A 25,688-nucleotide genomic window follows, 5' to 3' on the forward strand; every position below is an offset into this window, starting at 1 on the left:
GAAAGTTTGAAAGAAATCGGACAAGCTATAAGAAAGTTATAGCTGCTTTAAAATTGAGATCACTAATACTATGTAGATTTCAAATTGGCAACTGGGTAAGTAAATTATGACAAGGGGCAAGGACAACTTTCCCATAGGCCATGTACTTTATTATCAGGGATTTGTGGTTTTCTCCTAAGTACCCATTCCCCTGGGGCAGTAATCTAAATATAACACAGGTAGTATATTGTTTTATGTCCTCATGAAAGAAAAATATAATTTGAAATAAAACTTTTAGGAAAAAATGACATTTTAGCCATAATATGTATTGGAGTACATGGAAGAGTAGTCCTTGCCTTACATCACTATGACATCCCATATGCGGCCAATTTGAAGTCTCCATGGGTGTAGTGATTACCAATATTAACAACTTTTACAAATTCATAACTTTCTTGCTGTTTGTCCAATATTGTTCAAACTTTCACCTATCAACTTGTCTGATTTTTCTTTTCCTTTTAAAAACAAGTTTTTATTTGGGTTGGATTCCCCTTCAACTAAAAATATTTGTTATATGATTGAAAAGAAAATAGTCATCATTACGTATTAGTTTATAATACTAGGTAGACCAATATCCCGGTATCAATAAAAAAATAACTTTTAGGACTCTAATTCAAAGCTTGCTATACTAACTATTTTTATGTTAATATTTTACGGATTGGCTTTTTTTTTTTAATTCATTGCAATGACCATTTATTGTGGAAAATTTTGTGATGTTGAACTCACAAAATATGAAAAGGTAAAGCCACACTGAAAAATTCACATCGGGCAGTATTTGTTGTTATAATAGTCTGCAATTTCAATCTTCTTACTTTATCATTTTCATGATTTAATGTGTTCCTGAATTTAATCTTGATCATTTCAAAAAAAAAATTTACTCCAATTATTTAACATGAGAAATTAGCGGTCATTGTTTGTTGCATTTCTTATGAATCCGTAAATTTTTTTCATTAGTTTCTGACAAATCCATGACAAAATTGTGTTTTTAGGCGATATGTGATTTCACAGTGAGCCATGACCTGACAACCCCTTGTCACATTTTGATAAAACTCGGTACCGTGAAACATGAAAAAAAAATCATAGAACAGCATGTCAACATATAAGGCATTTGAGCCAAAGTCCTGAATTCGATGCAGGAAGTTGGATCAACTCGTCCCCCCCCCCCCCCCATTCAATTTAGGATTACAGGACTTACTTTGAGAATGAGATAAGGGATGAAACTATTCGCCTCCTGATCCAGAAGGCTGTAATCCATGGATGATAGCATGGTGAATGTTGAACGAAGAAACTCCAACACCTTCACTAAAACACTAGTGTTGGTATCAAAGAATCTCAGGGATACCCATTTCAGTAAGACATCAAGGTTGGATTTGATTGCATTCTGATTGCTCTCTACAAACTGTAATGAGGAAGGAGAGAGTGGAAAAGTATGATATGTGACTGATTGCATTCTTGATTGGACTTGATTGCATTCTCAACTGGATTTGATTACATTCATGATTGTATTCTCAACTGGATTTGATTGCTGTCATGACTGCACTTGATTGCATTCTCATCTACATGTAGATTTGATTGCCGTCATGATTGCATTTGACTGCATTCTTTTAAAAACTTGATTGCATTCTTGATTGAATAATATTGCATTCTTCAATGGACTTGATTGCATTTGATATCAGACTTTTTGCATTCTTATTGCTCTCTATATACTGCAATGAAAAAGGATAAAGCATGAAAGGATGGTACATGGATTTCTTGTATATTTCCCATGAAATCACTATTTAAAGTGGTTTTTCTATTGATCTTACTTTTGTCTAGGATCGATGGACAAAACTTTCTGTAACAAAACCTGGAAATTGAAAACATCAAACTATTATGCAATGATACCTGTGTTAGTATGCCCACAGCTGCTATATGTTTTTTGAAATCACTGTGGAAGAGGAGTCCAAAGAGAGTCCTGCTGACGCACGGCTGGATCTGATCCTTTAGCTGATCAACATACTCGCCACGAGGGGTCGTGAAATTCCATTTCAGAACCTGAATATTTGAAATATGAAGTTAAACGTAAAGGTGAACACTACAGCGGTTGTCTTTATAAAATGAAGAATTTTGTTATTTTGATACTTCGATTATCCGCTAAATGCGGGGCTCCTGGCTTAAAGAAGGCGGGAAAACATTGCTATGTATAAAACATTACTCTGTATATGGATTGAAAAACACCATGGGAGAAAAATCCTATTCATGCAGACATTCTAAAGATCATTTTAAAGATATCCGTGACTGAAACATCATCATTCAATTTCTTTTACCTGTAACATGTAAATTTTCATTTTTTGAACCACTTAAATGATTTTAGTTGAAATTTTCTAAGCACTTCCTTTTTCCAAAATTTAACAGATTCGGTTAACAAATGGAACTCATAAGTTCACATTTTTTAAAGTCAAAGAAATGTTAACATAAAAAAAATGAAATGAAGTTGAAATTCACCCGGCACCACTCAAAGGTGAAAGAAAGACATGGCATAGACCAGGGCCCCGTCTTACAAAGATTTACAATTGATCCGATCAATCGCAACTATGGACGGCCAGCAACGTCAACATCTATTATGCATGTTTGTTCAAAATATTTTCTAGCTGTGATGTATATTCATGCATTCATTGTTTTCTTGAAAATTCACCGCGCTTCTCTTTGCATACAGAGGACATTGTGCAAGTTTTTCGTAGAAAAAAATTATGACACTGATAGATTTCCATAGAGTTACGATTGATCGCATCAATCGTAACTCTTTGTTAGACGGGGCCCAGGGTTCCATTCAATAAAGACAATCAATTTCAGTAGCTTAAAAGTGTGATTGCAAATTTGTTATCATAACAAGTTTTATCATCGGGCCCCAGGTGACTAGAATAGCACGTCAATGATCAAGTTTATTGTCCACCTATTGCTCATTGACTATTTGGGGGGACTACTGTCAAATACCGGTGATTATAAACATTTTCTTACTCTTCAGCTGGATGTAAAGAAAAGAATATTACAAAAGGAATTAATGAATAATCATCAAATCACAAATGCTGATGTCAGTGAATTTGAAAACCACCTTGATGATTTATCTCAAATGACCTTTTACTGCTCGTGCAAAGTTAAAATGGCGAAAAGGCTTAACAAATAATAATGCTGCCATTTCTTCTTCGTCTTGAATACCTACCTTAAGATCTGATTCATCTTTTAATCTCCTGTCTTTGCCGTTGTTCTGAATAACAGCCGGTCCCGTATCCTCTTCTTCGTCTTTCTTCTTCTTAGATGGAGCAGCTTTTCCTGCCTAAAAAAAATCATAAAATCCATAAAAGAGGAATTAATTTAGTTTTTAATTTCAACATTATGCTTTTAAATAGTGCTTAATACATTGAAGTAATGTCTCTAAGCTCTTTAAACATATAGGCCCGTATTATGAAGTCAGGTTTGACTTAGACCATGGTCTAAATCTGTGCTAAAACTATAGGGAGCCATAAGTGTCAAAATTTGTATTAAGTTGTGTGTTTCTTATGTTTACTGTGCTCTTTCCTGATTCATCGATGGTGAAGACAATAATCTATTTATACTTCCAAGACAATTATGAATGATTTGAGAGCCAAATGAGCTGTAATATGATATCTCTACCATTAGTGATTTATGTTAACAATTGGCTATCCATACTTAAACCACAAATTTAGACCTGAGTCAAAGTTAAATCCGACTTCAGAATACGGGCCATGCAGTCAAAACTGACTACTAGGCCACCCACGGGAAACAGGAAAATGCCCCTAGAGACTGCTAGCCTTTAATATAGACAGGTTCCATAGCACATATTTCCTTTGAAATGGGAAACAATTTGGTGGCCACTACTGGCAGGTTTTCACTATCGACATGTAGTTGCTCAGAAAGATTTGACTGATCGATTACCCACATCATCTTGCCCGCACAAAATGCATGCACTTTCTCCACTCCTTTGGGAGTTCTCTTTTTCATAGTGCTGGGGAATGACAAAAGCCTGTTGCAGGAACAGTTGCAAAAGTTGCCATCGAACCTGCCAGAGCAATGGTCATGAAAGCCAAGAGGGTGTTTCATAAAGCTGTTCCTAAGAGCAACTTTAAGAACGATTGGTGAACCTATCTTACGCATTAAATATTCACCAATGACCATTTTAGGGGTGAATATCCTTTACCACAAGAAAGGTTCACCAGTCCAGCTTTATGAAACGCCCCCCCCCCCCCCCCCCCGGTCCCAGGTAAAAACCCCAGTCATGGGCACTGTAATTTTCAAGCATTCATGGATTTTTTTTCCTATCTGGCACCCGTTTAATACACCTAGGTAGAGAGTGACAGATGTACATGTAGATAAAAGCCTTGCCAAAGGACATAAGTGCTGTGGTGGGATTTGAACCCCAAACATTGTGGTTCGGAGTCTGGTGACTTATCCACTGAGCCACAACAACTCTACACCTATGCATGTATATGACAAGGCAGTAAAGTCTTCAAACACATCACAAGTGCAAATCAATTTAAAGATTATCAATCATGACAATTAAATCAATGTAACTTCTGAAAGTTTCCATGGCGAGGAAAAAGAGTGTAGTAGGTTTCATGGTATACAAATGATGCACAGATGCTAGTGCATCGGTAGGTTTTGTGAGGATAAGACAACTATGAAACTGTTACACCCACTCAGCTGCACCTTGTGGGTTTAGACTAGTTTCCATAGTTATTGCATGCTTACTCGTCCTACCGATGCATGAAAAAACCTGTGTATCATTTGTTTTATAGAATGGTTTTTTACAAACATGCATTAGTAATTACCGATGCACGGCTGGCCATGCGTCGGTAATTATTCATGCATGATAACCATTCTATAATACACCATGTCTATGTCTATGTCTACCCAGATCACGGCCGTGTGTAAATCAGTCAGGTATCAATTGCGTAATTTAGGCATCATTTGCAAGTATTTAACCCGCTCCGCTACAGAAAAGATAATACATGCTCTGGTATCATCTCGACTTGATTTTGGCAATTCTCTTTTGTTTCAGCTTCCACAATCCCAACTCTCACGCTTACAAAAATTACAGAATTCTGCAGCCCGTATTGTTACCCTTATCAGACGCTCTACTCACATAACTCCAGTTTTGTATACCGTATTGTATTTAAGTTATTATTGTTAGTTTTTCACTGCATCCATGGATCTGCCCCAGAATATAATGTTAATTTGTTGATGCCATACAATCCTCCTCGACGTTTAAGATCTTCCAATTCAAAATTGCTTACAGTTCCTAAATCCAAGAAATCATGGGGGGATCGGTCATTTGCACATGCTGGGCCATCCTAGTGGAATCAGTTGCCATATTCCATTCGTAGTATTTCAAATATCGATAATTTTAAAATTACTGTACTCTAAAAACCCATTTGTTTAAAATTGCCTTCCAGTAGTTCCTTTCATTGTCATGACTGTCATTCTTTTATCTTTGTCACTTCCTGTACCGTGTAATTTTTCTCTTATTTCCTTTTCGCAGCGCCTTGAGCACATAATTAATGTGGATTTGGCGCTTTAGAAATTATTATCATTTTATTATTATGTAAATTTCGTGGGCAATGGTTGGTCCTTTTCGACAAGAACACACTTGTGGAAACGTCAAATTTGGGTGGTCCTTTTCAGGAGCAACAATTGCCCACGAAAGATACATGGTGTACCGTGAAACCTACCACACTCGGTTAAATTAAATTGTTAGTTTGGGATGGAGTTCTGTACATAGTATTGTGGTCTGTATACACAAACATTGTCTTAAAAACGGGAAGAACTGTGCTTGACCATGTATGAAAACTAATGTTAAATGCAAGACAAGATTTTGAGAATGAAACAAAAGACAAAAACAAAATTCTCGAATTCAAAATCACCAGTAAATATAAGTAGGTGTAGACAAAAATAAATAAATGGAGTTATCCATGCCAATAAGGACTAAGTTATAATTCATACATGTTAGAAATATAAAATACATGTCCATGTAGTTATTACTATACTGTATTGAATGTGAAAATGACAAAATTACAATGGGGTTATGACCTCGAACTAACAATAATAAACACAAGAATGACACTTAGGGTGTTGCAAGACAATAAATGCAATTGGAAATTTCAATTGCAGATTTACAAATGAGAGATCAATTTTAACTAAAGCAAACCAATTCATATCTGCTGATGCAATGAACATATCAGGGGCCCGTCTTACAAAGAGTTGTGATTGATCTGATCAATCACAACTATGGAAAGCCAGCCACGTCAACATCTAAAATGTGTTTGTTCAAAATATTTTTCATGAATGTGACCATAATTCATATATTCAGTTTTCTTGACAATTCAGTATGCTTCTCTTTGTTTTCAAAGGACAATGAGCAAATTTCCGAGAAAAAATAATGACATTGATGGATTTCCACATAGTTGAGATTGATTGGATCAATCGTAACTCTTTGTATGATGGGGCCAGGAATCTATTGTAAGTTTGCAATCAATTGCAGAAATTATGGTTGATTTAGAAGACAAAATTGATTTGCAATCAATCACAAGGTTCATGAAATGCCCTATTAGATTTGATAAAAAGCAGTCAAATTATATGGAATTTAGTTCCCTTTTTTTTTTACTGTAGGTGAAGATATTTGGAATAATTAAAAATCTCATCTTGGAAAATATTTCATCTTGGAAGTGAAACCCATGTAAACAGTAGCATCTGATAAAGAAAGAATTCATGTGAATCATATCAAAATTCAAATGTTATCAAGTGCTCAACTTAACCCATTGCCTACTGGAACCAGGTGATTCCTGTACAAAGTCTATGGGAATGGCAAAATTAAGTAATCAAGTCAAACTGGTTAAGGTGATAATTGAATTATTTAAAGTGAATGGCGTACCATGTCTCATGGATACGCAAAGTATGAGGAATATCAAATGCAATGATTCCACACACTGAGATACAAGCGATATGATTGGTCGAAAGTTAATTACATGATGAAAGAAACGTCACCTACAGATTACCTATATGGAAAAGTAATACTTATGTTTCAACATTAAATCTTTCTGGCTCAGCGCTTTGAACCAAGGAGTCATGGAAACAATACCATTACTTGGTGTGTGCATGAAATGAAAGTGCATTGCCCTGTGCACTATCTGGGATGAGAGTTGATAAAAGTGCATTGAACTATATACTATCTATTGCTTACTGCTTTTGATTAAAAAAATGGCCATGGGTCCAACCATATACACAGAGGGAATTCCAATTTGCCCGTTTTTCTGAGAGATCCTTTTCACAGAACCACAAACATGTATGTACATCATTTCCATTTTCATATTTTCTTCAAGCAATTCCTTAACACATTCTTTTTAACTTCAGGTGCCTCTCAAGGGCCTCTCACATCTTTCTGTTCAAGCCTTGCATGCGACTTGCGGGAACAATTTTTGCTACATGCAGAACGCACACACTGGAAAGTGCCTAGCACGTATCGCGCACATAGTTTCCCCGTAGGTGCACACGCAAAACCGTCTCGTCCTTTTTAGGCTGAAATACAGTGATTAAATTGGATAAATCATGGGTTAATAAAAGCATGCTAAATATGTTAGGTTAGTATGACCGTCGACTCATGCCCATAAGAGTATCCACTACTCTGGTACCTTTCCCTTCGACGCTGTCGCCGCCCCTTTGCCCGGCTTGCCCTTGGATGGAGCGCCCTCACTTGGTGGCGCACTGGCAGAGCTTGACAGGCTACTGGTAGATCCAGTGTCATTTTGCACTGGCTAGGGTTCAAAGGTCAAAATATGGTTGAGTAGAAAGTGGACAGGCGCAGAAAAGGAAAGATGAAGCAATACATATCACAGCACGTAATCAAAGAAAAGGAATTTGTCAACATTGATGGGAGTTCAAAGGTCAAAATATGTTTGAATAGAAGTGGAGAGGAGCAGGAAAATAAGATAAAGCAAAGGATCATAGTCACGTATACAAAAAAAGCAATTACAATTCATTAACATTATAGGGAGTACATCACTGTGAAGCCTATGTACAAGACTAAATAGAAAAGACATTTTAGTCCTTGGGCCCAGAATCAGAAAGCTTAGGGTTTGATCGTTGGGCTGACTTCTAGGATCAATCAGACACAATAATCAATGCAATCAATCGTAGAAATCGGCCCTGCGATCAATGATTCTCTCAGCTTTATGCCACAGGACCCTAAACTTGCAAAGTATGTAAACACTGATAAGGTGAGCATTTAAAGGTAACAGCTCATAAAGAAATCTGTAGACAATTAGTTATGTTTGCAGGTTTCACAGTGACAAACTACTTGTAACAGTTTTTGAGAAAGTAGAAATTTTGAGAGGGGGAAAAAACAATGAAAAAAAATCTTCTCACGAATGGGTAAGAGGAATAGGGAGATAGGCAGAATTTCAGCTCCACAAAGAAGACAATAACACAGAGACATCTTATGCAAGATTGAGAAAGGCTAGGACAATGTCTACTTTACAGAGATGGTGCAAAGCATTTGGGTATGCAACAGAAGGTCATATTATTGGAGGGATTTTAAGCAACACTATCATTACATAGCTGTTAGTTGTAAGATGACCTCTTGAACTCAAGGAATGGTGCATCATGGGTAAATCATGTCCGGCTCACTAAAGACACACAGTACTGTCACTGAAGCAAAAGGTCAGTCATGTCTATGACCCTTATTTGCATCAATGGTCAGTCAAGTACTGTGAGTGAGTCGTAAGTTGCAGAGCGTTTCATCAACATTTTTGTCTGAAAAGTTGTCGGATCTGACAGCTTTCCTTGGTTTTCATTGGCTGAGAAGCACCATTGCTATGGTAACTATCAGATAAAAAGGACTTGTTGGTAAAACATCCTTTCATGAAACACTCCCGTAAAGTGTGTCAATGTCGAGACTGAGGGTGCGTCTCGTACCACATATGTACAGCTCACAAAGGGAAAATGAACCACCATTCCTGGGGGTCGAGAGGTGCGTCTTACAACTGACCGCTGCAATAGAAGTAATCAGGGAAGATATCATACCTTAGCCGGAGCGGTCTTTGGTCGTTTGGTTGGAGCAGATTCTTTCTTGGGTTCGGGTTCCTCTGCAGGAGCCGCTGTCGAAGGTCGTGAAGACTCTTTCTTAGGAGCCTTGGTGGCCTTCTCTGGTTTGCCTGGCTTGGCGGGAATGTTAGGGCGTTGTTTCTCCATGATCCCAACAACCTGGTCCTTAGATGATGGCTGAGTGTAGGAGACAGAAAATATAAAAGCTGTCATTAACATTCACATTTGCACAACAGGTGTGATAGTAAATAATAATGCATGGTCACATGATGTCATTTGACCAATGAAAGTTGCTCTGATTTGGAACCTGGTTAACAAACATGTTTTACTTTTAGCGTACCAGTCATCTTAACCATCTTCTAATATGAAAGATGCATCAGGAAGAGATATAGAACAGATGTAGCATTTTTCCTGACATCGGCATTCATACATGTGATAGTAAAAAATAATGCATGGTCACATGATGCCATTTGACCAATGAGAGTTGCTCTGATTTGGAACCTGGTTAACAAACATGTTTTACCTTTAGCTTTCCAGTCATCTTAACCATCTTCTCATATGATATATGCATCAGGAAGAGATGTACAACAGATGTAGCATTTTTCCTGACATAGGCATTAATAGGTGATAGTAAAAACTATTGCATGATCATGTGATGTCATTTGACCATCTTCTCATATGATAGATGCATCATGAAGAGAGGTAGAACTGCTATAGCGTCCTTCCTGACATCAGCATTCACATTTGCACAATAGGTGCAATAGTAAAGAATATTGCATGGTCATGTGATGTAATCTGACCAATGGAAATGGCTCTCACCTTTAGCTTTCCAGTCATCTTGACCATCTTCTCATATGATAGATGCATCATGAAGAGAGGTAGGACGGCAGTAGCATTCTTCCTGACATCTGCATTCCTATCCTCCAAACCAGCAAACAGGAGAGGTACGGCCTGAGAGAGGTCGGACGGTAATGATCTGTATTTACCCATCCTCGTTTCTAACCAACCAAAGATCTGCATCAGAGATAAAGAATCAATTCAATTATTGCATATTAGGGGCATCATGGTCTAGTGGTTATGACTATCGCTCTCAATAAGAGGGACGTGGGTTCAAATCCCAGCAATGGCGTGTTTTCCTTCAGCAAGAAATTTTTGCACAATTGTGCTGCACTCAACCCAGGTGAGGTGAATGGGTACCAAGCAGGATTAATTCCTTGAAAAGCACCGAGCACTGAAAGGCTGCTTGAGCTAAGGCTCTGGTAATGATAATAATAGTAACAATGGGCCTCGGAGTAGATTATTTCTAGATAGATGGCGCAATATAAATGCCTATTATTATTATTACATTTAATTTAATCCAAATGGTTTAATATCATAAGGCAATTCTACAGGGGAAAATTACATGGGGACTCCAGGTCATTTTGCCTCCAAAATGCTAAGAGCCCTGAAATTTTTTTTAAAGCCCCAGAAATTTCCCATTCATTACAATGTTAATTCTTATCCAATTAAGAAGATTTAGGCAGTAGGTTGTGAAAATTAGCCCAAATATTTAAAACAAGTGGAATGCCTCTGGCCGTCTCACCTGCATCACGCGATTCAATATAGCAGCAGTGCTGATTTTGAAAACTACTATAACTCGCACAAGATGTTCAGTGATACTTGGTTACTCTTATTTCCACGTTTTATGAACTAGACCAATACACTTTAATATAGAGATATGATGGCAATTCAACAAATACCCCCAACGTGGCCAAAGTTCTTTGACCTTACATGACCTTTGACCTTGATCATGTGACCTGAAACTCGCACAGGATGTTCAGTGATACTTGATTACTATTATGTCCAAGTTTTATGAACTAGACCAACACACTTTCAAATTTATGGCTGTAATTCAACAAATACCCCAATTTGGCCAAAGTTCATTGACCCTAAATGACCTTTGACCTTGATCATGTGACCTGAAACTTGCACAGGATGTTCAGTAATACTTGATTACTATTATGTCCAAGTTTCATGAATCAGATCCATAAACTTTCAAAGTTATGATGGTAATTCAACAGATACCCCCAATTCGGCCAAAGTTCATTGACCCTAAATGACCTTTGACCTTGGTCATGTGATGTGAAACTCATGCAGGATGTTCAGTGATACTTGATTAACCTTATGTATAAGTTTCATGAACTAGGTCCATATATTTTCTAAGTTATGATGACATTTCAAAAACTTAACCTTAGGTTAAGATTTTGATGTTGATTCCCCTAACATGGTCTAAGTTCATTGACCCTAAATGACCTTTGACCTTGGTCATGTGACATGAAACTCAGGCAGGATGTTCAGTAATACTTGATTAACCTTATGGCCAAGTTTCATGAACTAGGTCCATATACTTTCTAAGTTATGCTGTCATTTCAAAAACTTAACCTCAGGTTAAGATTTGGTGTTGACGCCGCCGTCGCCGCCGCCGCCGGAAAAGCGGCGCCTATAGTCTCACTCTGCTATGCAGGTGAGACAAAAAATTGCCTACAATTCGGTGCGCCATCTATCGCTTAGCAGGCCAATTTGTAACTTATGGGTCAACATCACGTGCAGGCTTGGCGCATAGTGCTTGTGTAAAGATGCTTCAAAAATGAAATCCATATGATAAGCGGAGGAAGAATTCACCGAAAACGGTCTATTAGTGTTAACATACCTCAGCTCTAAATACAGGTTATCTTTAGCTAATACAGTGACGAGAATCTCATCTTCAATAAACAAAGCTAACCAAGTACGTAAGTTTTATATAGTGTTAACATACCGCAGCTCTAAATACAGGTTTATCTTTAGCTAATACAGAATAAGGATAGGCTGAGCAAGGCAATAAAAACTGCCAGTAAAGTGATAGGTTTGCCAATGACCCAGTTGGAAGACATAGCTTACAAAGCAGTCTTGGACAAGCTACATAGTATCATTAGAGACGATAACATCCCCTCCATGAATTTGTAGTTTTTAATAGGTCTGGGCGGATCCGGTTACCAAGAATAAGGACTAGCAGGTTTAGATGTTCTTTCCTCACAAATGCAATGGTTCTGTACAATGCAGAGTTTAAACGATGACCCCCCCCCCCCCTTAAATTTTTGTCATGTGCAATATTGTTTGTAAGAGGGCAATACCCTTCAAATTGGGACCGAAATACCGACAAGTACCTACTCCAACATGTATTTCAATCTAATTGATTTTGTGTATTATACTTAATTGTCATGCTATATTACTTTTATACGTTGCAGGGGCAGCTGTGCTGAGGCTATGCTGCTCGGTCCTGTGGGGGGACCACCGGGCGTGGTGGTGGTTTATAGCACTGGTTGGGTGCTGTTTTCGACATCAGTGTTGTTGATGACTTTGAGTGGTGTGTAATGTGGATTGGTATGATGTGTTGTGAGTTGTGTTGTAGTGTGATGTGTTTTTGTAATGAGTGGTATGGGTGTGTTTTTGTAATGTGTTTATTAGTATGGTGTGGGTGGGTTTTTGTGTTTTTGTAGTGTGATGTGTTGTGGCGTGGTGCTTGTGATTGCTCAGTGTCGAACCGGGGCCCATGGATGTGTTGGACCGGCACCGTGCTTGGGGTGTTCCCCCCACGGCACCAGGTAGAGTTTCAGTGCAGCTGCCCTTGCAACGTACCATTATATTGTTTTGGGTTAGTTTTATGTCACTGTGTAATTTTGCATTCCATCTAATGCCATTATTTTTTGTATTATTTATTATATGTTATATATTGTTCTTTGTATACCAACAGCCGGAATATGATTTTTATGCCAATGTATTTTTTTTTTTGGAGCATGACAATAAATTTTAAATATCTGAATATCGGAGTGCTAACCAAGTATGTACATTTTATATAGTGTTAGCACTGATTTATTTATGTAGTGTTAACACTTAATACAGGTTTCTCTTTAGCTAATACAGAGATGAGAATCTCATCTTAAAGAAACAACGCTAACCAAGTATGTGAGTTTTATATAATAATAATAATAGAACAGTTTTTGAATAGCGCATTACACCTTCCAAAGGTCTCAATGCGCGTTAGGAAAAAGAAGGAAGAAACGAGTGTAGAAAGTAGTGTTAACATACCTCAGCCCTTAATACAGGTTTATCTTTAGCTAATACAGAGACGAGAATTTCATCTTCAATAAACGGTGCTAATCCAGTCTGTTCCTCCCATGCAGTTAGTGATGCTAGAGCAGCAGCCCTCACAGAAGGCTAAAAAATAAACAAAAGGAATCACAAATACTTCATTATCGTTTATGTATCTATTAGGGCAGTATAAATGTACCAGACATATTTTCTTTTTCTATTCTAACCTAGCTCTTCAAGAGCATCGGAATTATCTAATGTGAGTGATATGTGCTACACGAATAATTTTCATTATTATCATTATCATTGCATTAAAGAACTTAATCCTCTCTCTCTCTTGCTTTAAAAAAAAAAACCTACGAATTACATCATACAGTCTCTTTTTAATTTCAAATAGAATACAGGCCTTAAAAAAAACAAGGCAAAAGCGATTTTGTGTCTCGCCCACTTATGAAAATAACCAGAAATATCGTGATTTGCAAGGGCACGCAACAGAACTGTATCGAAACTTCATTGTGAAATGACTGGGATGGAATAAAAGTTGTCATAAAAGTCTTGCAAGTAAACTTTAATGTTGCCCCAAAAATAACCTTTGACCTTACCATGTGACCTGCGACTGCAGCATAACATGCAGGTCCCCCAAGTCCATCTACCATCCAAGTTTGGTTGAAAAGTGACTTACGGTTGTGGAGTTATGTGTCATTAGGTTTGTGACGGACGGATGACGGACGACATTTGGATCCCTAAGTCTCGCCTTCACCTCTGGTGGGCGAGACAAAAACCAATATCCAGCCCATGCCCTCTTCCTTTCTAATCAAAATTCGAGGCCACTAAATATGTGCCCTTTTTGGCTGGGTGCCCTTTCCTTATAAATTTTATTTTAAACTCTTCATTACATGCCCCCCCTAAAGGTCACCTTGGTACCCTGTCTGGCCTTGGTGCCCTCCGCTTTCTGACCAATTTGAAATATTTGATTTGATTTGATTTATTGTTTTCTTCTGCATCCATAACATTCGTATAATACATTTTTCATAACATAATAAACATAATATGCTAGCATTTTTGGCATGAATCATAAATAAAGAGTATTAAAAAGATAATTTCAGACAAAAATGATTAACTATATGATATTCACAATTTGCAGGAGAAGGATTGTCATCATAAGCAGATTGCTTGAAAAAAATGACAATCCCAAACTTATACTAATTGAATTAATTAATACATTTATAAAGCAGAATGGGCATACATTTTCAAATACGAAACATGAATTCATGCAATATTATAGTATGAAGATGATAAAGATGAGGGTGACGGTGATATGATGATGATGATGATGATGATGATAGTGACCGGCTCGGAAAAAAATTGATTTTTAGTTTTCGGGGGCTTCTTTTCACAACTTAAAGCTAAATGACAGTAGTTGCAGTAAAATACTGATTTCGTGAGAGTCTGTAAACCAAGGTTAAGTATTACTATATCATCGTGGATCTAGATCTGGTACAGTTACATAAACTGAATTTTGTGAAATCATAATATCTAAGCTAAAAAACGATCACACTGAAGATCGCCAACACAGATAGGCACACGTGGGACAGTGTATTATTATTGCTGGAATAAAGACCCGACGGAAGTGACAGAATCCGCGCTTATTTTGCTTATTTCTCAGCAATTACACAATTTCTTCCAGAATCCTTTGGCACATATTTTTTATTCATACAAACAGACACTTTGGCGATCATTATATTGAATTCTGTAAAAAGTCATTTTGAGATCGTCCCCACAACTGGAATTTATCTTTAACTTTCTACCTGAATCTGCAACATTGGATAGGTTTAAACACTGCATTGAATGGAGACTTTCCTTTTTTGAGTTTCCAAGGCTCTTTCAAGCGTTTCGGGAGGCAAAATGGGCCCGAGCCCTCGTGTAATTTTTTTATCCCCCTGAGTGACCCTCACCAAAGTGGCCTTGCCCCTCCAAAAATCCTATTTCGAGGTCTTGAATATTTAAAGTGATTGGTTAACATTGGTTTGACTTTTTAAAAATCTGAGCTAGAAGGTCACACTTGTCACCTGTGTCTGTGATATGTTACAAAAATGAAGCCCAGAAAAAATTGCGTTCGAAAATAATTATTTAGTGCTTCAAAAATTGAAATATAAAGTGACCGAAAACACCATCTTAATTTCATCCCATACACTTATATGTACTATTCAGGCGTCTATAAGACGCCTATTGACAAAATCGGGGTTTGCCTTGTAGTTTTAGCTTTTCATTCTCAATAATGGTTGTTTTCAGGGTTTATTAGTTCTAATACGTGCACTTGTACACATGGTTCATCTTGGTTTGAGAATTTTTTAAATCGGCTGCTCACAAAGTTAAACAATACCTTTAACTCATTCCTTTGATACACATTATTTTCTTGCACATTTCATAAACTCACCTTACTATCCCCACAGAGTAAAAGAAGTCCTGCGGCAAATGTTTTCACATGCTGCTTGGAGGCAGGACCCAGGGCCGTTGCTATCGTTGCTAAGATGTTCGCCGTTGTCTGCGCCTGGATAATGGGGAAACACACAAGAGGACATCTATAAACTCCTCCATGTGTAGAATTTCATAATCATATATTCTCAGGGTTCAAATTAATCAAAGGTCATCAAAGTTCAAGGCCCTGTGCCTGATATGACCCGAAGTAAGAAAAGACTAATCGCTCAAACCCAGGTGAACGAGCCATACACTGGTCTTTTAGGAACCCGACTTGGATTTATGTTAACAAATGTTCCTGGCTTAAATCCGCTACCTGAGAAAGCGACCAACCAGCGAACTATCGTTTGCATCCATGAACCCTGTATGACTTTGTACTATCGAAGCAATCGTACAGGTCCCGTGACATCATCAGGTAATGTAAGTGCGGATTGGCGCATCAGTAAGATCATAAACAATTCATAGCAAGCAGTGAAAGGTAGGTTCCAAAAGGAATCGCGACTTCGATCTTGCATTCACCCGGGGTTCCGCCAGGTCTCTTTTTCGACCGCTAGTCTCGTTTCAGCCACTACTTGACAAAGAATCAATTACTTGACCAACTATAAATTACAAGCTCTGCTTTTGAATAGTTTGCCCTTCATATCCTCATCTTATTGATATATCTGTCTCCAATCTGAACGTTCAATTGTATAACCTCTCTCTTATTCATCATGAATAATGGTGATGTATTGTATTATTTTTTGTCACTTATGATTTACTGTCTTTTGAAGGACGTTACATTGTATTTGATATTTTGTGAGATATGAAAAAATAAACCAAACTGATATATAACTGAAAGAATATAACCAAGTCACAAGGCCTCGTCAAAAGACTAGTCACAATCTAGGTTTCCATGGTAGTTACTATAAATGCAAAGTTACCATAGATGTGATGCGACACTTTATGAAACAGGCACCACATGAATTCTTACCAAGTTTTTATTGGAGTCCCCTAGTCTCGCTTTCAGTGCTGTTGGTAGATCCCCGAGGCTTGGCGTGATGAACTTAGCTTCCTTCAAGATACCTGTTACCTGTTACAATTAACAAAAAATCAGTTACTAGCTTCAACTTGGAAATAAATGTTAAAGGATAGATTTTATTTCTTCTTTTTTGTGTGGAAAAGTGAAAAATGATTGTTAAAGCAGAAATGAACCAGCAGCCTTAATGGCCCCATCTCAAGTCCTCAACTACTCACATCTGGTGGGTGTTTCATAAAGCTGTTCGTAAGTTAAGAGCGACTTTAAGAACAACTGGTGATTCTTTCTTGTGGTGAATGGTAAGCATAAAAATGTTCATTGACAATGGTTTAGCGCATAAGAAAGGATCACCAGTCGTTCTTAAAATCGCTCTTAACTTACGAACAGCTTTATGAAACGGGCCCCTGGCCAGATTATTTACCCATGATGTAACATTACGAGCTGTGTAGTCTTGTAATATAGGCCCTCTTGAATGAAAACATGCTAATTCACGACCCAATACATTCATACCACACTAATCATGTTAACAAGTAGTGAAACAAGTACTTTCCTATAAAAAAAATTCATAAAGACTTGTTATAATAGCAAATACACAATTTCTATAACAAATTTAGCATCAGCTATTGAAAGGGGTGTGAGTGGTCACAAATAAAAGGATCTGAAAAAAGCTGAAGAGTGTTGAAAAAGTCTGAAATAGAAAGAGCTCCCATACTTTTTGTACAGAGGAAGGCCAAAAATAAGCTGAAATTAAGCTGAAAATCGAAACAAAAAATCTGAAATCAGATAAAAATCTGAACTCTCACACCCCTGTATTGAATGCTTTCAGTAGCTTTAAACTGTTACTGCAAAAATTTGTTATAATAACAAGTTTTATGAAACAGGCCCCTGGTGGGTGTTTCATAAAGCTGTTCAACTGGTGATCCTTTCCTATGGTAAATGATACACACCAGGGGGGGGGGGGGGTTCAGAAAAGTTTAAGTATGACTTAGAGTCACACTTAAATGCCGACATATACACGATGTGCAACATGCAATCTTATTGATTTAATACGTAGTAGAGCGCGTCGTCTTAGCAGGATCTGACCAATGCGGTCATGCCTTTTATACGGCAAGCAACTAGGCATTCAATTGCGGGTCTAAGTCATGTTTAAATCTTTGTGAAACACCCCCAGGTCTGAAATAATGCTCCAAGTTAGGCAATTATTCAAGGTATCAAGGGTCAACTAGTTTCCTGGACATCCTTCAAAGGCAATCGTGGTACAAACCTTCTCTAACGCCTCGCCCCTGATCTTCCACTTGCTATCTCCCATCTCTGCGACGAGTTCGGCGGTAATCTGACTGGATATATCCGTCCTCGGGATCAAATCAGCCACGTTCATTCCTCCTCCTCCACCTCCTCCTCCTCCTCCTCCATCTTCATCGTCCTCCTCTTCATCATCGTCGCCGTCATCGCCTTTGTCATCCTTCTTGGAGATCCCGCGGAAAGGAGCAGGAGGCTTCTGCCCTGAAACCTGGAGTGTGGATTAAATAAATAGTTTGTTTAAGAATTTTATTCTATGGTTTATAAGTTGGTAAATATAAGCCACTTGTTATCATAACATCAGGACTAAAAGTTTTTTTTTTCTTGAAGAATGAACTCGCTCCATAACAAAATATAGTGTTGATTGGCCCGAGTAGCAGAATTCCTTAAGAGAACCTTACACCAACAGGAATCATGCCATGATAACTAAAATAATCAGATTAATATAGCTCCTTTCCATAGGATACATGCAGTCCCTAGTAATAATATAGTAGTGATCGTCGGACTGCTATAATTCATGATTGATTTACTAAATTATTATTTTTCCTTTGGAAATCGATTTCTGATAATTCCACCCCCGTCATCTTACCTTTTCAATTTCAGCATCAATCTGAGATAAGAGGGCGGCCTTTTCTCCGTCAAACAGCATACGTAGATTAGCTCCCATGTACATGTACATCACACCTAATAGGGAAATCGCCGACGTCCTGACCTGTGGGTTGATTGCCGCTAATGCTGTCTTGATGAACCCAATTACCTTCTTGGGTGTAACCCTGACAACAGACAAATACAAATATAATGTATTACAATAGTAATAATTAAATATTTTGTGCAATCTGTTATAGTTTTCTCGGTTTTACTATCATGAAATTCATTGGATCCTTCTTGTTTTGTAACAAAGTGGCAACTATTAATTGCATAATTAAAAGTTAAAAGTTGTGGGGGCATCGTGGTCTAGTGGTTACGACTCTCGTCCTTCAATCACAGGGACGTGGGTTCGAATCCCAGCCATGGCGTGTTTTCCTTCAGCAAGAAATTTACCCGCATTGTGCTGCACTCGACCCAGGTGAGGTGAATGGGTACCCAGTAGGATTTACTCCTTAAATGCTCTAGCGCCTATATGGCGGCTCAGCTACAGCCGGGATAATAGTATGATACCAAGTATCAAGCGCAGTAGAGTATATGCAATTAAAGTAGCTGCGCTATTAAATGGACCATATTATTATAATAGTTATAATGATTTGTACTTGGCACAAATTCAATTTGTCAGCACAATTGGTACTCATATTGTCATATACTCATATATTGAATAATAACTAGATACATTTCTTCACCAATAAAACATAGGGGAAGAATACAATAACGATAAGAATCAAACGAGGTAAAGCACAATGATAGCATTTTTGGCTTCCCATAATTTTAGCTCAAGAGTTTGACCATGGTCTATAGTTAAACTGGACTTCAGTGTGCAGCAAATAAGCCAATGGTTAACTGTGTCAGAATACCACATATGTTTGTTTTCCAATCTATAAGAAATACTCACGTTGAAAAACCAAATTCCTGGATGGCTTGTGCAAACCAGTTCAGAGATTCTGCCTGGTTCTTGGGGTTCTTCTGCTTCTCAAAGGCGTATGTTATCGTCTACAACAAAACAAACAATCAAATAAAAATCACTAAAATACAGAAAATTGTGCAGGTAACTTTGCCTAAAGTCTTGGGCGATTATTCAACTTATAGGAGGTTGACTAATGTTAAGTTGTTTGTATTCATTTCTATCATTTATAATTATCATTTACTAAGCATTTTATTTTTTTTTAATCAAACGTTAGGGTGGAGAAGAATAAACTGTGCCCTGTAACACATAATGTAGCATTTGATCATAGAGCTGACTTTTTGATTGAGTCCACTGCTAATCATTTACAATTTATTGTACACATCAACTCTAGGGTCAATTGTTTTTTACTCAAGTCAACAGCAGGGTTCCCAGCTTTTCAAGAAAACAAAATTCCCTGATACAGTATTTCCCAGATTTTTCCCTGATGAAGTTTAAAAATTCCCTGACAATTACTTAAACCCATTCCCAGTTTTGCATGTTTTCTAAGTTGTTGCAGTGAATTACATGTATTTTCAGTATAAAAACAATAATGTAAAACTAATTAGTACCACCATAATCAGTCATTCAATGGATATTGTTTTGATATGCCACAAAATACAACAGTCTGACTGACTAACGTGCTTTCGATTTTTGGGTTGGTCTAATTTCCCTGATTTTTCCCTCATTTTAGGCATTTTCCCTGATTGAGGTATTTTTTATTGAATTCCCTGATTTTTCCCTGACTGGAAAAAAGTAAAATAATTTTTTGTGATTTCCCCGATTTCCCTGATGGGCTGGGAACCCTGAACTGGCTTTCACATTTGGCTGTGTGATTAATTGCGAGCATGGCGATCATGTGCAAAAATGTTGACAAAACTCTTGCTCCTGTGACAAATACTCTAGGCTTTATTTTGTCTATGAAGTAGGGTTAACATTACAGTAGGATTTTATTTTAGATTTAGGGTTAGGTTAAGGGTAGGGTATCGTGTTAAGTCCACAGTTAAAGTTAGTCATTGGATTCGTGTGTAGAGTTTGTAGCGGAGCAATTGTGTATGTGTAATCATAAAAACGCCCAACATAAAACGCATGGCCATACCTTGTTCTACTGTTTATACATAATTTTCCGTTCTTGTTTAATCTAGTTTTATCTATGTATGTCTGTCTTGGTGTATACTATGATGTTTGTTTATATGGACCTCTGCTTATGCAGTTGTGTCTCAAATAAAGTCTTGAATTGAATTGAATAGTAACGTGATCAACGGTCCTACGACTATTTGTGAAAGCCTCTTTTTGTAAAATAAAAAAATAATTTAAATATGAAATAAATCATCCTTATTCAACGGTTGAAATTTCAAAGCCTTACCTCTTCAGCAACATAACCAAGCTGGCAAGCTTCAGCGATAGCTGTCAATGATTCCTTGACCTTTGACCCTGATTTGATGTCACCGACCTTGTCGATGAGAGGAGCTATGACAACCTGAGCACACCGACGAGAGAATCTAGCTTTCTCGGCCAGGAAGCCAACGAGACATATCTTAGCGTTCATCACCTGTGAGAATAATAGCGATATGGTTTGTTTTGTTCTGAAGTTCATTTATTAATTCACATATTTATTAATTTGTTTATTTTCAATTCAAGGTTTATTAAAAACATGAGTCGCAGCCAAATGGCTGAATTGGTCATGTATACAAAGTAAAAACAATTAAAAGACTCATTACATATTTCAAACATTAAAAAGCAGTACACCTTTGTAAAAACTGACATGAGAAATATGTGTATAGGCAAGAATACTTAGGCAATGAAAATTTACATACATGTACGTAAGGTATGCCTTTGTTCATCTATTCATGATGTCAGTCATTTGACAGATGTCCCTTTATATGTTCATTTGTCCAATTTATCCATCCATCCATCCATCCATCCATCCATCCATCCATCCATCCATCCATCCATCCATCCATCCATCCATCCATCCATCCATCCATCCATCCATCCATCCATCCATCCATCCATCCATCCATCCATCCATCCATCCATCCATCCATCCATCCATCCATCCATCCATCCATCCATCCATCCATCCATCCATCCATCCATCCATCCATCCATCCATCCATCCATCCATCCATCCATCCATCCATCCATCCATCCATCCATCCATCCATCCATCCATCCATCCATCCATCCATCCATCCATCCATCCATCCATCCATCCATCCATCCATCCATCCATCCATCCATCCATCCATCCATCCATCCATCCATCCATCCATCCATCCATCCATCCATCCATCCATCCATCCATCCATCCATCCATCCATCCATCCATCCATCCATCCATCCATCCATCCATCCATCCATCCATCCATCCATCCATCCATCCATCCATCCATCCATCCATCCATCCATCCATCCATCCATCCATCCATCCATCCATCCATCCATCCATCCATCCATCCATCCATCCATCCATCCATCCATCCATCCATCCATCCATCCATCCATCCATCCATCCATCCATCCATCCATCCATCATCCATCCATCACTCCCTCATTCTAACAATCATTTGAATACAGGAGCAAAGTACTAACCTGAAAATTGGCCTCTTTAAATCCTGGTTTCTTGGCAAGAACTCGGACAAATACCTGAGCATTGATGATATTTTTCTCCATATTCTCTACTTTCTGTAAAACCAAAGACAATAAAAAATATTGTATGACACCTAGATAGATCCTTGTGATTTGACTGGTTGTTTGATATCGTTCATTCAGCCCATTTTGCAATGACGTCATCAACCGTGCAATTTTGGATCCATTCATCATGCAATTTTGGATCCATACGATTTTGTCCATTGCACTCGCGCACCGAGACTGCAGCTCATGCACCAGCAGTGCGCACGTTGTAATGACGTAACAATCAACAAACCAAACTCGCACTGCATGAGCATGTTTTGCATCGAAATTCATGAATTTCATATGGAAAAAAATAATTTTTTAGGTGTCATATAAACCAAATAATGAATGTTTTTTCATTCGTGCAATGGACAGGATACTTCATTCGGTGAAAAATGAAATGAAATGATCCATTCAACTCGGCTACGCCTCGTTGAATGGATCATTTCATCTTTCACCTCATTTCAACTACTATTAAATAGTTAGTATTCATACATGTACATGTATACCAGATAAACTGAATTTTTACATAAAAAGTGTATTACAAGGTGCCATTCTTCAGGAAGTCAAAAAGGAGCAGAAAAATTAGAGAATCATATCAATAAGGGCTTAGTGCAAATCATGTGATTAAAATATATACATACATATTGTCATTTAGCGCTTTCCATTTAAACATGTAATAGGCGCTTTACAATATACAGTATTAAACATAACAATATAACAATATCTCTACTCTCCACATGTTTACAATATATACAGTGGGTGTTACAGAGAATATCTATTGGATATGAGCCATCTGTTCAACTTTTATTTATTACAGTGAGGGCAAAATCAATCCTTTCCAATTGAAAGTTTTTGACAGGAAATTTAGGAAGAATATGATAGCTCAAATTAGCAACCTCTACAGCTTTCCTATCTCTTAAATTTCAAAAGACTATGAAAAACTTGCCTTTGTGAATTCTTCCATGGCTGCCAATCTTTCTTTCCAATTACTAGAGGCTAGTTGAGTTAGGATAGATGATGAGAGCAATGCTGCGGCCTTCTCCTCCACCTCCTCATCCTGTCAATGAATTATTCATAATTATAATAATAATAATAGGCATTTATATAGCGCCATCTATAGAGAAATATTATATTCCGAGGCGCGAGGTTATTATTATTATTACCCCGGCTTTAGCTCGAGCTGCCTTTCAGCGCTCATGCATTCAAGGAACTAATCCTGCCGGGTACCCATTCACCTCACCTGAGTTGAGTGCAGCACAATGTGGATAAATTTCTTGCTTAAGGAAATTACGCCATGGCTGGGATTCGAACCCACGACCCTCTGTTTCAAAGTCAGAAAACTAATCCACTGGGCCACAACGCTCCACATAAGTTATCTCATATGAATATTCAAAATAGATTAACCCTAAAAAGACTGGGGGGGGGCTGATTCAGCCCCCCCCCCTTGACATTTTTCGCAATAAATCTGTAAGGCGAAAAGCTGGCGCGGCGCCATTCCATGACTTTTTTCTTTCAAGTCTTGCGCAACTTTTGAGACCAAATTTGCGACGCCTGGGTACGTGGTTCCAAAATTACGCAACATTTTGTAAGTGCATGTCGACCCGAAATTGCTCAAAAACATGAATTTGTGTACAAATGCAATGCAAATTGTGTTTTTAGCCAAAATTCATAAATGTATCATTATTTTCAATTTCACTAATCAAACTCAATTAATTTCATCTTGTATATGGTCAGAATAAAGTAGCGGACGATTTCCATTGATAAAACAATAAAAAACAAAAAGTCGAAAAACAAAGAAATTTTAAAAACAATAAAATACATAAGAAAAGAATTGTGATATTTTTTTTTTTTTAAAGTACATTTGATCAGAATCCTTCAAAGAGTCTTTGAATAAAAAATTAGCAGTTTAGAGGCCTTATTTAGCTAATTAGAGCAAATCTTTGATTTTACGCATAAATTAGCATAATTAATGAATTATGAGATTTTTAGGAAAATTTCATCCTAGAGTCTTGGAGATTATGCCATGGGTAATGCAAATGCCAATTTTCATCGCGATCGCGCGGTCGACGGCCGAGATCATAGGGGGGGGCTGAATGAGCCCCCCCCCCCCGTCTTCTTAGGCATCAAAATAGCCCAGTCTATTTAGAGTTAATCATCATTCATTTGCATATTCATTATGATTCTCTTCAGCTACTAGAGGCTACTTGAGTTAGAAAAGACAATGAGAGTAATGCTGCAGCCTTCTCCTCCACCTCCTCATCCTGTCAATGAATTATTCATAAGTTATTTCATATGAATATTAGAAACAGATTAATCATCATTCATTTGCATATTCGTTATGATTCTCTTCAGTTACAAGAAGCTTATTGATCTATGATAGACGATAAAAGAGAAGGATATAACTAAACCATGGCTATCTAAACCGTTGTCTTGGCTCAGTTGGTAGAGCGTCCATCTCATAACTAAGAGGTCGGGAGTTCAAACCCCGGCCGCGTCAGACCAAAAGACGTTAAAAGATGGTAGTCGCTGCTACCCTGTTTGGCGTTCAACAATTAAAGGGATAGAGCCTTGTCGATCTGGCGCTGCACAGCGGCTGCCGGGCCCATGATCAATTGGACAAAGCAAATTTTTGAAGTATTTTTTTTCATGTCTATTTTTCGAACAATAAAATATGGATATTCATTTTTTTCATGGATATCTGAATACTACAGTATTAAAGTGGAACAAAGTCCTCTTACTTTTAGCTTCTCATAATTTAATAAGTAGAAATAGAGTTCATAATACAAGCCAAAGGCAAAGACTCTATGATATCTATATCAACCCCCGCCATCCTGAAACACTTTCTTTCCGTCATCTGCCCTCTAGAACTCAGTCTTTTTTCTTTTCACCCTCTAGGCGCCTTCCAAGACTTTGGGACACTCTTCCTCTAAGTGTAAGAGATAATGCTGTTTCAACTTCCCTCTCTTCATTTCTTTCTTCTTTAAAGGGAGCACTCTTGTCCAACTCATAAATAACTCCATTTTCTTTCCATTTATTTTTTTTTTTGCTTTCCTTTCACCACCTCATTATTCGTGCTATGATTCCAACAATGACATTTCTTTAATAATTATTTTTGTCTGCTGTATTATACAGTGCATATATCTCTTCCCCCTCTCTTCTCCTCTATTTAGTTGGAACTTTATTACCTCTAGAACAGTTATACTAAATTAATTTTTGCCATTACACTTTTCCTGTAATTTGATATGCTTGCCATATTACCTATATAATTACATGTACTTTGCATATTTCATTCTATGATGTGCATCCAACAATTGTGTTTCCTTTATTGTAATTTGATTCAATTATCTGTCAGTAAGGATTTAGTATATAATTAATATTTTTTTTTTTCAA

General features: G+C 37.5%; 1 protein-coding gene across 11 annotated transcripts in view; it reads right to left on the minus strand.

Annotated features, from left to right (window-relative positions):
* The window catches only part of LOC129268420 (cytoskeleton-associated protein 5-like), a 92,106-nt gene that overhangs the window by 36,362 nt on the left and 30,056 nt on the right, over positions 1–25,688 (minus strand). For 7 of the 11 annotated variants that reach the window (XM_064104510.1, XM_064104507.1, XM_064104509.1 and 4 more), the window contains 15 exons: positions 23,245–23,355; positions 22,215–22,307; positions 20,986–21,171; positions 19,572–19,669; positions 18,618–18,801; positions 17,994–18,239; positions 16,685–16,783; positions 15,674–15,787; positions 13,234–13,362; positions 9,949–10,143; positions 9,109–9,306; positions 7,719–7,841; positions 3,236–3,349; positions 1,921–2,070; positions 1,232–1,435 (listed from right to left, as the gene is read on the minus strand). In XM_064104510.1, the coding sequence (XP_063960580.1) occupies positions 1,232–1,435; positions 1,921–2,070; positions 3,236–3,349; positions 7,719–7,841; positions 9,109–9,306; positions 9,949–10,143; positions 13,234–13,362; positions 15,674–15,787; positions 16,685–16,783; positions 17,994–18,239; positions 18,618–18,801; positions 19,572–19,669; positions 20,986–21,171; positions 22,215–22,307; positions 23,245–23,355 (2,244 nt within the window). The remainder of the gene's footprint in view (positions 1–1,231; positions 1,436–1,920; positions 2,071–3,235; positions 3,350–7,718; positions 7,842–9,108; positions 9,307–9,948; positions 10,144–13,233; positions 13,363–15,673; positions 15,788–16,684; positions 16,784–17,993; positions 18,240–18,617; positions 18,802–19,571; positions 19,670–20,985; positions 21,172–22,214; positions 22,308–23,244; positions 23,356–25,688) is intronic. The other 4 variants (XM_064104513.1, XM_064104512.1, XM_064104511.1 and 1 more) reach the window with 1 other exon arrangement.

This window comes from Lytechinus pictus, chromosome 9 (genome assembly GCF_037042905.1).
Source record: "Lytechinus pictus isolate F3 Inbred chromosome 9, Lp3.0, whole genome shotgun sequence".
Classification (NCBI taxonomy): Eukaryota; Metazoa; Echinodermata; class Echinoidea; order Temnopleuroida; family Toxopneustidae; genus Lytechinus; species Lytechinus pictus.